Raw genomic sequence first — 13,839 nt, 5'->3', positions numbered from 1 at the left:
CATTTTAATGAAGGCATTCAGCAGCCAGTCCAGGGGATCTCCCACCAAATATTTTTCCTGTAGAGTTATTAGAAAGCAGTTTTCCAGGACCTATTGATGCATCTTTTCAAAAATTTCAGAGCTACTACATTTTCAAGCATTTATGAAACCTTCATGGGGTGGTTTAAGCAACGTATATTTAACCTCTTTTAATCCTGTCTTTATCAGGGACAGTCCTGAAGGTACAAAACATTTCCATTTTATTTAAACCCTGCACAGCTATTTCAGCTAAATCCAATTTCATATTCAATTTATAATGGCAAAACTAAGTTCTCAGCAAATAGAAAGGAAGAAGGAAAAACCAGAGGGGAGTAAAATTTAATTTTCATGCTTAGAAGAAGAGCATTATGGAAAACAAGACATCATGAACTTCAACCTTCTCTCTTAAAGCAATGTTAACACTGCCAGGTTGCTAACAAAGGAACTGAGGATATCAGACTCTCTAAGCCCTGTTTTTCTGTGTTACCAGATGCAGTAGCTGAGAATTACTCCTGTGAATAAGTATATTTTTCCTCTATGGAAATGGATGTCTCAGGACTCTTTCCAAAGAACTGAATACAAAAACCAACAAAAAAAGAGTCTCAAATTTAAAACAATTCACATCTACAATTGAGCGGAAGAATCTCACATTAACCAGGCTATTCATAATCTACAAGGTATTTATATATAAACAATGTGAGATTTCAAATTGGCAGAAAAAGCCCCCTTGCTATGTCAGACAGCTCTGACCACTTTGTGCTCCATCATTCAACAATTCACATCACCCAGAAGCCACTGGCTTCTTCATTCATTTTTATGGAACCATCACAAATGCAAGTGGAGACACAGGGAACTATGGTTAACAGCACAAAGGTTGTCTTGTTCTCAGGTTCTCTGGATAGAGCAGCTGAAAAACTGAGTTTGTGCTCTGCTCCTACAGGAGCCTCTACACAAAATGGGGCTGACACGTAGGGAGCAAAGGCAGGGTGCAGAAGAGGGCACAGGGGTTTAGGACATTAAGTTTGTGTTTAACTGATACTCCCGGACCTGTGATGCTGCTCAGGGTGATCAAGAGTTGTTGGTGCCCTCAGGGTACTGACAGTGTCATTTTTTATCCTGTAACTGAGTCCTCAGATCACAATAGTGAGCAATATGTGCTCTTAGTAGTGCCTCTTTGAATTTTTATCAAAGGAACCTGGGAAATGGGTAAAAAAAAAAGAGAAAAAAAAAAAAAGGAACTCTTCAACAAGCAAATGAAATCCAAGATTTGTCTCCTGTAAAGTAATTCATTATTAAATTGATCTCTGGAACGCACAATGAATTTAATAGTGCTAATCTCTTATGTAACATTTCCCTTCATTACCAGCACTCAAGCTGAGTCCCAGCAATTCTATTTCTCTCTCATCCTCTGCTAGGCAGGGCGGGATGGCAGAGAAATGAGGGAGCCATAAAGCAGCCCTGGCAGGCACTTCCAAAGGTGAAACCAAGAAGCAATGTCATCCTTTGCTAACCCAGAGCACAGCAGATGAGGTAATGCAGCTTGTGGAAGACACAAGGGCATAAGATTGATTAGAAGCAGGGCTGAAAAATCAGATTGTCTTCCTAAGCATGGTCAATGTTTCAGTTTCAGCTCCTTTTCTCATAAAATGCCTTTTCTGACTTCCTTTGAAAATACTTAAGTGTGTAGAAAGCAGTTTCAATCTCATCTATCCGACCAATTTCTCTGCCTATTTTTGTTCCTTCCTGCACATGGACACTTTGGAGGCTGTTGCACAGGTACAAAAGCTCAGCATCAGACCCATAAGCTGCTACTTGTCAGAAGTCCAAAGCATATTTATAAATAGACATGTTTATTTTAAAAGAAAGTGTTTTTGAAATGCACAGTTAATATTCAAGCATGAAAGCTAAAATGTTTCCTTCCAGCTCCTCCTACACACACTTTCTTTTCCAGAGAGACCCCAAAGTACATATTCAAATAAGTATTTTTTGATCAAGACGTTCAGTATTTAATTGAACCTCATTTAACTGTTTAAAACTTCTAAAAGAAGCTTTCAGCAAGAGCCCAGGGGAAAATACCCAAGTTGTAAGAGGTAGGATGCCAGTCTGAGGAGGATAAACAAAAATTCTTTGGTTCCTTAATCTTCCCTAATAGGATTTCTCATCTAAGTCCTTCAATACATTATTATTTATAACGTAGGAATTATACAGCATAAAAGCAACACATGGTTGAAGCTGCCATAGTGATACAGCTCTTTTTTTTACCACTGACCTGTATTTCAGAGACATTAGTTCTACTGAGTGTGTTTTAACAGAAGCAATGAATATGGCATTCAAATGGATTCATTTGGATAAATTTTCCTGATTTGTATGTTGGCTGTGATAAGTTTTCAGAGAAGTAGCTGGAAAGGATATTTTTTTAAAGTGAGACATTAAAATGCATGACCTTAAATAGAGCCCTCCCATCTGGTTTTCTTCCAAAAGTGTCTCAATTGCCTCTGTCATTAAGAACACAATACTGCTCTTTCTTGGGCTTTCCAACAAATATAGTTATGCTCCTGGGAAAATATGGAGAGAAAGAGCTGAGACCAGTGAAAAGAGATGAATAGGAGAAAGGATTTTGAGCCTTAGGAAATGCTGTTCATTTACTTATGAGGATTATGTATGGTGTATAAATAGATGAGAGTCTCTAGGAACGTTGCACAACAAACAGACAATTATGGTGCAGGACTGCTGATTAAAACACACGGTACAGGTTCTTGAACAATGCTATTACTCAGACCAAAAACTCTGATCTACTTCTCATTTTCCTTCCATCAGCTTGACTCTACAATAATTCCATTTAAGTCATTAGGGTTTTACATGCTGGAGCTGGCAATTAGTCTGGGAAGGGTTTTTGGACAGTGACTGCATACTCTGTGCTGTGCCAATAGGACTTTTCCGAAATTAACACTTCAAAGGCTAAGCATCAGATTCTGATCTGGGTGAGAATAAAGTGATCTTAACACAACTGCCATCAGCAGACTACTTACTACAGATTTCCACCTACATGGATGACAGCAAAAATTAAACTTGTCTATCAAAGAGTCTGCTACTTTACCTTATTCAAAGCTAATATTCCATCAATTCTTTCTACTTTATATTTATGATAGAAAGTGCATTCATACATCACAGACATTAGAGAGGATCAACTTTCTCTGCAATGATTTTTCATCTGTGCTCTGGAGTCCCTCAATGCACTGACACCTGTGCAAGAGATCCTGCTGGAAAGAGCTGACAACCTTACTCCATTTAAAGACTTTGTTTTCAAGACTTGCTTGAAAGAAATCTCTCTCTGCATCACTATGTGCCCAGCTAGAGCTACCTCTTTATTTCATGGTTTTATTCCTGGGAAGCAGGGTGTGGTCCTCCAGGCATACAGATCTTGCATTTACCTGTTTCCACCTTGCCTCCTTTCCTTTCCTTCTTCTGCCTCCAGCAGCCCCAGGTGATCTCCTTAGCTGACTGCAGCATGCCCATGGAGATGTTGCATCCCAAAAGGAACAAGAATGGTAGGAGAAGCGGGGGATCCCTGTGGGAATCCAAGCAGTGCCATTCCATGCTTCTGAACAGCCCCTTCACAGAGTGTCCCCTGGCCGGGGCTGTGCAGGAGCCTGTCAGATGTGCAAGTTCTGTGCACACACACTTCACCATGAGAAACTCCCATTAGGATTAGAGAGCAGAGACCCAACCAAAGCCTCTCTCACACCTACAGCACAAAAGCTTAGACATTATCCCTGAGCTATCTCTGAGGCCACTACATGAGAACAACCTATGATCTATCACAGCTGCGACAGCCACCATACACAGAGTATCCCCACACAAATTGAGAAGGTTTCAACCCACACACAGTAACACCATACCTCATCAGGAAGATCAGGTGTCTGCCCATACAGAGCAACAGCAGGGCACTTCAGAAGGCTGCAAGGGTCTGTTCTCTCTTGTTCCTCAGCCCAGCCTTTTATCATGTTGATGCCCTGCCCCTGTTGATGCCCTGCCCCTGTGTGCCCTCTGCTCTCTTTGGTGGTTGGTCAGTGCCCCTGGGCACTCCCTGGCTCGTTGCTGTCAGTGCTGCTCACCTGCTGCTCACAGCTGTGCCCACTGGGGATGATGAGGCTGGGCCAACCCCACCCCAATTACCACAAATACCTACAATGATCCTCTTCAGAATGTGTCTTTTTGCACAAATCACACTTGACAGCATCCAGACTCCCAGAGTGCCTGACGCTCCTTATGAAGCAGGGCGATGTCCAAGGGATCCACAGCTTTGGGGAGCCTGAAGTGGTTCTGCCACCCTCACGAGAGTTGCTATTCTTTGCTCTGTCACTATCAACCTCTATTCTTTCCATCGCCATTATCTCCTGAACATCATCTCCATGATCAAGTGCCACATCAACCAGATTAGGAGCATTTTCACTTCCTCTCAATGCCATGAGCTGCCTGTTCCCCCAGCTGGAGTTTCCATCACAATTGTGTCCAGAGGGGAGCTGGACCCACCTCACAGGCCAGCAGCCTGAGAACTCACAAGGTAACATGAGCCTGTCACCATAGATAAACCATGGAATGATTTTTTTCTTTCTGTGTGAGGTTTAATTACAGTTGGTGAGTGTGGGTTTACAGCTGGAGATGGGGCCGTGTGCGGTGTCTGCAGAGTAAGATGCCAGTATCATGTCTGTATCACTGTTTCCAGCCAGAGTTCATTTGGAAATTGCTTCATCACTTTGAGAGGTCTTGGAAAATGCTTTAATCTCTCCACAGAGTTTTCAGACTGTGGTGGTTAATATTTAGCAACCACATTGTCTTCTTAATTTTAACATATAAATCTGTTTCCACCCATACTCTTGCAGGTGGATTTAAACCAGCATATTCAAAGGCAGAATTTGTTGACCAGTCATTTTTGGCTCAGACTTGTCTTTCAATTTAAAAATTAGTTGCAATATTGTAATATTGTAAAATTTCTTCCCAAGAAAACAAGACTCTTGCAATTATATGTGGTCTCTATCTGCAATTACATTATTTTCTCTACCTTACATAGCTTTTGTGCCTGTTGGCCAGTTTCAACTAAATTTTGCAGATTTATGAATGTTAAAGTTTTTACAAGGTTTGTGAAAACTGGCAATGAGGAGGTTGTGAAAGCAGCCCAGACCTAGATCAAAATGTCTTTTCTGCAATTGATATTCCTGCTACCTGATGGTAAATGATCTGTGTCTGCACTTGCTGCAGTTACACCTTGAGTGGGCAGAGCATCAGAAGGGAGGCAGGCTCAGAAATGCAATGATAAAAATAACCCAATCTCTCTCAAAAATCTGCTGTTGGGAGCAGTGTGTGAGCTTAGCTACCCTTGGTATAAATCACAAGCAAGTTTGTCCATTGCAGTGAAATTAGCCCAGGTTTACACTGTTAAAACTGAGAACAAACAGTGCCTTTATGAATGTTTAGTTAGACTTAGTGGCAAGAGTGAAGGGTCCAATGCAGCAAACTGTAACCTAAGCATTAAGTGCATTGGTTCACTTAGGAATGGGCTCAGATAAAGACTGCCATGGGAAGGTGTATGAACCAGCAAAGTGATGGAGACAGAGCAAAACCCTGCTACCAGCTATGTTCAGATCAGATTGTAGGAGAGATTTTCTCTCTCCCACACACAGAGAATTATTTGTACTGGCCAGCAGGTAAGAAAGAATTCAAGCTATTCATTGTTCACCTCCCTGCAGCACTGCCTGCTACATGTACCGAACCAAGGCTTTTTTATTTTTTAATTAGCAAAGTGCTTCTGAAGGTCCACAAGACTAATATTTCCCTCAATGCCATTTAAACAGGCATTTTTTGGATTTAAAGCTCTATTTTGTGTTCAATCTGTACATTTCATTACTGTAAGCTTTCACATATGCTTCTTGCTTTGTGAGATTTTGAGGGAAGAAAATGGATGCAGTTTTCCCCATTAGCCACTCCTTTTCCCTGAGTCAGTGTCAGGCTTTCTGGGAAGAAGATTCTCAATTTGTTTTATCACATGCATCCCAAGGCAGCTGCTTATTTTTGCTCCCTGACTCCCTGTGTCATCACAGCCTTCAAGGTCTTGGTCTGGGAGCAGTTCTTAGTGAGACACATGAATGTGCTGTTCTCTTTCAGCTATTCCAGCTGCTGCCCCATTAGAGCATCAGTGTCAGTATAAATAATTACATGTATTTAACCTTTTACAAAGCATGAAGCCTCCATGTTTTCAAAGCACCTTTGAACCAGGGCAGCCAACACTCTCATTATTTAAGAGCACGCTGACATTCTCTATCACTAACCTTTGACAATAATGACCCAACTTTCTGTTTTCAAACTCACTTTTTCATATGAGCTTCTTTCACCCTTTCTCCTGGTTGTGCCTATGGGCCTCTCTCAAGTCCCTTAAGAGAAAGAAGTTTCTCTAAAAGAAGACAAATGCAGCATTAAAGCCACTTTCCTCTTCTGCTTCAAAGACACCTTTCCTGCACACCTCCCTTTCTGTATTATGAGCCAGGAACAAACTGCTTTATCCCTGGTATGTAACAACCCAGACAAAGCCAGAACACCCTAATATAGGAGGTATATTAAGCTGATAACACTGTATTCTTGTGTTCACTTTGATCAGCTTGTAAGCAGGAGTATTTGAAGCAGAGGGGATTGAAATGTCCTGAGGTGCTGATAGAATTGCTGCTTTCTTCATACCTAAAGCTGCCCATGAGACCATGGGAGCATGGAAGGGCATGAATCACTCACAGCCCACCTGTAGATTGACTGGATGGACTTTTTTCCTTGCTTCCTCAAGAACTTTCCAGTCATATAGCTATCTACAATAAGATTTTGGGGCAAAAGATCTTGGGGCAGGTAGGAGATTATTGAACTCATTTGCACAAATTGTAAAACATTTGGTCAAAGTACTGTTTTGAAACAAAAAACCTGAAAGGATTCAATCAAAACTTGACAAAAAGAATTTATTTTTTTTTTAATGCACTGTGTTGAGATAGGTGGAAGAGAATTATTCACTGAGTTTTGTCAGGAGATGATGATATTAGTTTTGGGAAATCAAAATTTTCTTTATCCTTATGCCTTTCCTTCAGGATGCTGCATATATTCCTTAGCATTTCACTGCTCACCTGTGAAATGATGCTTCAAGGCTTCTCTACTCACCTTTTAAAATTCCTTATTATTTATGTCACACACTGACACCCCAAAGAAAAATACCTTTGTTGCACAAATCTAGAACACTACGCATTCACATACTTTAACCCACATAAATAACAGAAGGAAAAAATAATGTGGGGAACAAATAACTTTATAAAAATACTCCCCATTTATCACCAGCTGTGGTCTATGTACAAATCACAAACAGGTTGGGACTGCTGGGAACGTGCCTTGAGCTGTTTGATTTTCCATCATCAGTCTCATTACATGGTTATGACAATGGGAAGATGCCAGCAGCTCACATCCCAGGCAGCAGTAATGTTACAACTTACTTTATAAGGTTTTTGACCAATCACACAAGGCAAAGCATACTGACAGTAGTTCTATCCAACCACTATAAGCACAAGTACTTTTGATTAAAATAATGCTTGCTTATTTTGTATGCAATACCTGCTTGTAAGCCTGAAAACACAATGCACAGAGCTCCATTTTTAAGCTTAGAACTTCCTAATATCTCACTAGATATACTTTTCTGCAGCACAGGGAGTTATTCTAGACAAGCAGGAGTTATTCTGGACATTACTCCCCATTCAGTACGAGGTACTTTGCCCTACGGTACGTAACAAAGGGTGAGATATTTCACTTCACTAAGGCAAATTGCTGGAAAGGAGAAAAAGTAATGGTCCTATCTGTTAAAGATCTGTTTCCTCTTACCCAAGACATAAATCTCCCCATTGACTACGGCAGTGCTGAAGCGGTACTTGGAGAACTTCATTGGGGCTCTCTCCACCCATTTGTCTTGGCGCGGGTCGTAGCAAAACGTTCTGTTACTCAATCGATCCGGCTCCTCGTCAGGCAGATCCATCTGCATGAAATATGACAGCCATGTAATAACACAACATTTGGAGCCTCCACACATGCCTGCAGGCAGTTAATCACAGCAGACAGCTCGGCAGATAAATAGCACAAACACATCAATTACAGCTGGGGGGGATTGTTCTCCCCAGGGTTTAGCAGCACCCATGGCTGGTGGCTGGGAGTCTGCTGTAGAAGGCAAAGGAATAAGTGGATGTCTCTATCCTGCAGCAAGAGAGCCAAAGATTTGGATCCTAACAATACATTTAGGGTTAGGGCTAAGGTTCCCAGCTCTGGAAGAACATACCCCCTTCCACAAGGCTGCTGTGCAGTCCTAATAATAATGAAGGAAAACCAGTCTGTCTTTTTTTTCCTGATAAATGTTGAAATCTCTTTCCACTATTACTCAGACTATACCATGAGTCTCAGTCAGGTACCTTGCTGGCCTTTCTCAGTCATATGTATATGTATATGTATATGTATATGTATATGTATATGTATATGTGAATGTGTATACCTATATATATGTATATACATACATACATATATATGTGTATTTATTTATATATGATTATATATCTTATCCTAAAATACATTTGCATATTTATTTAGTCAGCCTAACCACTGTAATGTTGTTGTTCAACAGCTGTAACTTCAATAGTTTTCATAATAAGCTCCTAACCCCCTCGCTATATCTTTGCTGCCATAACACTTTTTATACTCACTCCTACTCCTCTTGTTCTCTCTAATCTTCCTCCTTCTCTGCCTGTCTTATACAATGCAGGGAATTCAGACGCTGTTTTCTGGGTATGACACCCTTGAATGTTAGCAGTGGGATGTGGAGGGAGGATTCTGAAATATTTTGGGATGAAAGTTTTCACATAGAGAGAGTGAGAAGGAGAGAAATACTTTGCTTACTTGTGATGGCGTTACATGTGTCCTTGTTTTCTTGTTATTTTTCTTTCCCAAAAAACCTTTCCAACACTAATGTCATGGACAAGATAGTAGGAGGCAAACTAGAGAGTAAATATAAAGCCCCTTGGTTACTCCCTGTAAGTGCCCGGGGCATGTTCTTTCTCCGTGATAAGTGTGAAACGCTAATTTATTCACTGAAAGAGGGATATTTGGAAGCTGAGTATTTTCAGCACAGACTAAACATGTACTTAGGAGAAGACACCACTTGACATGCTGTAAATTCACATCCAACCTCATTTTTGTGGTAACGTTCTCCTTGGAGTGCACCCTGTTCTCCCTGTGTACAGAAAACACGACTTCCAGCAGCCCTTCCCTGTGTCTCAGGGGTATGAAATCTTCCTCTCAGCCTCACCAAACACTTTCTTCCATTTTAACAGCCCCCAGTTAGCAAGGCTGGAGTCACTTTGTGTTTTAACTGTGCTGGCACCAGGGGCCAGCCCAATGCTGAGCAGAGCAGCGCTGGGATGAGCGAGTCCTTGCCCTCCTAAGCTGTTATTTTATGTCCTGGCTTGACTTTGAATTGTCTTATTTCAATTACAAAGCCTGAGTGGGAAGGGTATTTTTCTCTGTCCTGTAATGGACACGTGCATTTAGGGCACTCTGTCAATGCTGTTGTTAGTGTTTGTTCAGGATTGACAGAACATTCAGTGCTGCTCCATCCAGCACAGGGACAGCCCTGGCTTGGCCAGCTCATTTGCTTTCCCCGTGCAGCTGTGGTAACCCCACATAAGCAATCACTGCATCTGACAGGGGGAAGATAGATGGTTCCAGAAGAATTCAGCACTCTTAGTGCTGGTCTCAAAGCACTTTTTTGAGTACTTTAGCTAATTTATCCTGGTCTGCACAGGTACAGCAGAATCTTACAAAGCTGTGGGTTTTGATCAATTGCTGTTAATCTGCTCATCTCAAACCTATTTCTATATAAACTCAGACACCCATGCATTGTTACTGATAGTACTGGTAGGCAGGTATCTACTTTAGGTGGGTTTTAAAAAAATTATTCTTGGCTCAATATTCCTGACTCGTGCTTCTAAGCCACCTTTCCCTCTCACAATCTGTTCTGGAAAAAAGCTTAACAAAGCTGGTTGTCTGACTTCAACATCTATCTTAGTTATATGACATATTCAGGTTTTTTTTACAGACAGATTGTTTCTACATTAAGTGTTTTCGTATTTTAGTTCTTTACATATGAGATACCCCTGCACAGTTGTTTCTCTATCAGAAATACTCTCTGATCTTTCTGTTGCCTCCTTGGGGACTCCCGCACTCAAAATATTCAAAGAGGTGGAAGTCTTGTTAGCTGACTGCATCTCACTTTTAAATACTTTAAGCAGTAATTTATTTCAAGAGGACAGAAACCATTGAGTTGTGGTGACAGTCTGAACATATTGCAACGAGCATTACAGATGCTCCACTTCATTGTCAAGTGAATGCAGGGCTTTTTCCTGAGCACTGAAATCTGAAATTCACCAAGCAATAAATAAAAATGGGCAAGATGCTGAAAAAAACATATTTTGCACTGGGAGAACTGGAGAGAGTGAGCACTGCCCTTGACATCCATCTTCCTTGTAGCATAGCTCTGTATAATCTCTGTACTACTGAACATGTGTCTGTGGCCCTGCTGAAAATCCCTTTAAAAACTTTACATAGCCAAGCAAGGCAGCAGAAATAAATAAATGGATTGTTTAAAGGACTCTGTTTCCCAGAGAATGCTTTGACTTTTCATTTAAAATGTAATGTAATAAAAATCAAATAAATTAACTTTAGTTAACCAAGAAAGCTTCCTGAGAAAGCAAGGTGAACTTTAAATGTCATATAGAAATCTGTCCCTGAAGTGTACTTGTGTACATGCTTTTTGAAGACAGGGCACAGTTAAGTGTCCTTGTATGATTAAATGCCATTATTTATTATACCTAGAAAAATTAAGAGGATGGTAAATAGGGAATAGAAAGGACAGAACCTATAATGACAAAGGAGATGTATTTTAAACTCTTGCTCACAGTCAACATCTTTGTGAATAAAAACTGCCCTTCCTGAAGTTGGTATTTACAGTGAGGATGGCATAGATGAATATTATTCTTCTTCACCCTGTTTGATTTTCCTATAGAATATGTTTCATCAGAGAAATGTGAGCAACTTATTCTTCTGCTATCACTGATGTGATTTCCCATGCAAGAAGCACTGTAAAACTACACAACAGTTCCTGTTAGTGCACAAAGCAAACCAAGTAAATGGGCACAGTTCTCAACCTGTGGTGTCCATCCACCCAGCACGTACAGCTTGTCCTTCACTGTCACCACCACGTGGCAGGCCAGGGGCACTGGCAGGGGCGCTGTGCTTCTCCAGGTGCCTTGCTCCATGGAGTACTTCTCCACGCAGTTTGTGACCAGATACTGATTTTTCACTTTCATTTGCCCTCCTATCACATAGAGGTCGTTGTGGGCAGTGCCCAGCGCATAGAGCTCGCGGAGCTGAGTGCTGCACAGGCTGTGCCAAAAGTGGTTTCCTCGCTGGTGGTACCTGTAGGAGAGCCCACAGCTGTGAATGCCCTGCTTCACCCAGGTCCCATCAGCCTGTTTGGAAATGTTGCCCCCTTTAATTGTCAGTGTTTACTCAGTACAAAGACAAGAGGAGCTCTCTCCTTCACAGAGAAGCTATAAAATTGAGCCCAATGTTTGCAGGATCAAGCATGTTTAGTATGAGGAATCCTAGGTGTCCTTTCAAAGATGTTTTATCCTAATTAAGATAAGAAGTCACATTTCTGCATGTGCTGCTCCATCACAGTTTCTGCTGAAATTAGTGGGAGCAGTGAGAACTCAACACTGCTGAAAAGAAAGCCACTTCACCTGCCTCACTATGAATTAATTTCCTCAAATTTAGGCATTTGCATTTGAAAATGCTGTCACCATTTTAAAAATTGATCTTTAATCCTGGAAATGTCTGGTTTTCTTTAAAATGTGTGCATCTGAAAGGATATGAGTAAAAACAGAATGAGTTTTTTGAGCTATCAATCATCATATTTAATCTATGAAGCATTATCATCAACATCAACAGAGAAGCATGTTTTCTCTGTTTTGCTGGGCTCATTTGATCATCACTTGGCTCATTTCCCTCTGCTAATGACCTAGAAAAGAAATATCCAAGGAGAATACTGAGATTTTGGTAAAGAGAATATAAAATCTACATGCATTTATCAAATTGAGCTCATTTACTCAGAGATACCACAAGAGTAACTCCTCATTCTTTCAGAAGAATTTGGTTGTTTGTATACCTCAGAGCTGTGAAAATAAGTTGTGACAAATTGATCCAAGTAGTCAAAATCTCTAAGAAAAAGAATGCTTTGTGTAATGGTCTTTCCCCCCCCCCCCAGAGACATTATTTAAAATTTTTCAATAATTAGAGGATTTCTGACAGAGGGTACACACCTATAAATTTCAATGTTCCTGGTCCTTTGTCTAGACATTTTGACGGCGCTTGCCTCGCCTGCCACAATGATTTCATTTTTCTCAGTGACAACACCAGTGCAAACACATCCCAAGCCCTCTCCATACTTTGGGGAGGAAATGAAGTAGGTCTTTCCGGTCACAGGAGCATAACAGAAGCTGGCATCTGCATAGCTGCCGTGCCTGGACCTGATGCCGAGGGAGTTGTTGCCAATGCAGAGCAGGAGATCCGTGGTCTCCATGCCGTACCGCAGGCTGAGGGAAGGGTGCCTGGACAGCTGGATGGTTTTCAGTGCTTCCTCGAACATCTCATTGCATTCTGAGTTGCACAGAATCATTGTGTTCCTCTTCCGGGCTTCCACAAGAAAAGAGGGGCTGACCAGCACCAGTCTCACTTGCTTGAGGAGCTCAACAAGGTGCTGTGAACGGGACTCTCTGCAGTGCTTGACCCATCTAATGACGAGGTCCAGAATGCTCTCCTCCCTGGAAATATTCAGATCATCTGATTTGATGAGAGTCAGCAGCTGCTGGAATTCAATCTCGAGTATCTCTTCCTGCAAGCTCACCTCAGCAAAATGCTGATACGTGTATTTCCTCGCTTGGTCACATAAATCATCCGCCCCGATGTGGTTTGCAAAGTAATAGATGCCCACGCAGTTGGAAGCATCCATGTGGTCCATCATGTACTTCTGACACATGTTGCAGACCTCTTCCATCTGCATGAAGTAGGCGGCGAGGGCGACAGTCTGCACGTTGAGGCCGGTGAGGCGCAGCTCGGCGCTGTACACGTAGTGCAGGATCACCGACACGCTCTCAGCTGAGACATCGTGCAGCACCACCTCCCTCTGCGTGCACTCTGCCAGGCCACACGTGAACATGGCCCTGAAATAGGCACTGAAGGCAGCCAGCACCACCTTATGGCACGGGAACTTCTGGCCCTCTGCCACCAGCACCACATCGATTATCTGTGTGCATTCCTTCATGCTCTTCACCTGCTCCAGTAAAGCCAAGCTGTGGCGCTGCTTTCTCTTCTCCTCAGCCTTGCGGTCCATAGTGGATCCCCAAAGTTCCTCTCTTTAAATATCCTCAGAGCTAAAGGTCTTCATTGGGAAAGTCTCTAGAGATAGAAGCATAATATTGTCCAATAAGAACAAAGTATTGGGCAAATGAATATTGCTGTAATTGCCTAAAGTTGATAACCTGTATGGTGTGATATGAATTAATAAGATATAAAAATTGTGCAAAATTATGGTGAGGTCTCATGTTCAAGGCCTCCAAGACAAAATGTAAGAAAAATCAACACTTCAAATGACCTTCACTATTCAATACCTCCCCCCAAATTCTGTGATTATTTAAAGACTAT

At 41.6% G+C, this 13,839-nt stretch overlaps 1 protein-coding gene across 2 annotated transcripts in view; it reads right to left on the bottom strand.

Annotated features, from left to right (window-relative positions):
* The window catches only part of KBTBD12 (kelch repeat and BTB domain containing 12), a 29,787-nt gene extending 16,259 nt beyond the window's left edge, over window positions 1-13,528 (bottom strand). The window contains exons 1-3 of one of the 2 annotated variants that reach the window (XM_064724408.1): window positions 12,459-13,528; window positions 11,283-11,553; window positions 7,918-8,068 (exon numbers count right to left, since the gene is read on the bottom strand). In XM_064724408.1, the coding sequence (XP_064580478.1) occupies window positions 7,918-8,068; window positions 11,283-11,553; window positions 12,459-13,528 (1,492 nt within the window). Of the gene's footprint in view, window positions 1-3,449; window positions 3,587-3,917; window positions 4,002-7,917; window positions 8,069-11,282; window positions 11,554-12,458 lie in introns of those variants that run through there. The other variant, XR_010441854.1, reaches the window with a different exon arrangement.
* Window positions 13,529-13,839: the final 311 nt, after the last annotated feature.

Source organism: Zonotrichia leucophrys, chromosome 12 (genome assembly GCF_028769735.1).
Source record: "Zonotrichia leucophrys gambelii isolate GWCS_2022_RI chromosome 12, RI_Zleu_2.0, whole genome shotgun sequence".
In the NCBI taxonomy this organism is placed as follows: domain Eukaryota; kingdom Metazoa; phylum Chordata; class Aves; order Passeriformes; family Passerellidae; genus Zonotrichia; species Zonotrichia leucophrys.
This window is presented reverse-complemented; position numbering and strand designations above follow the sequence as displayed.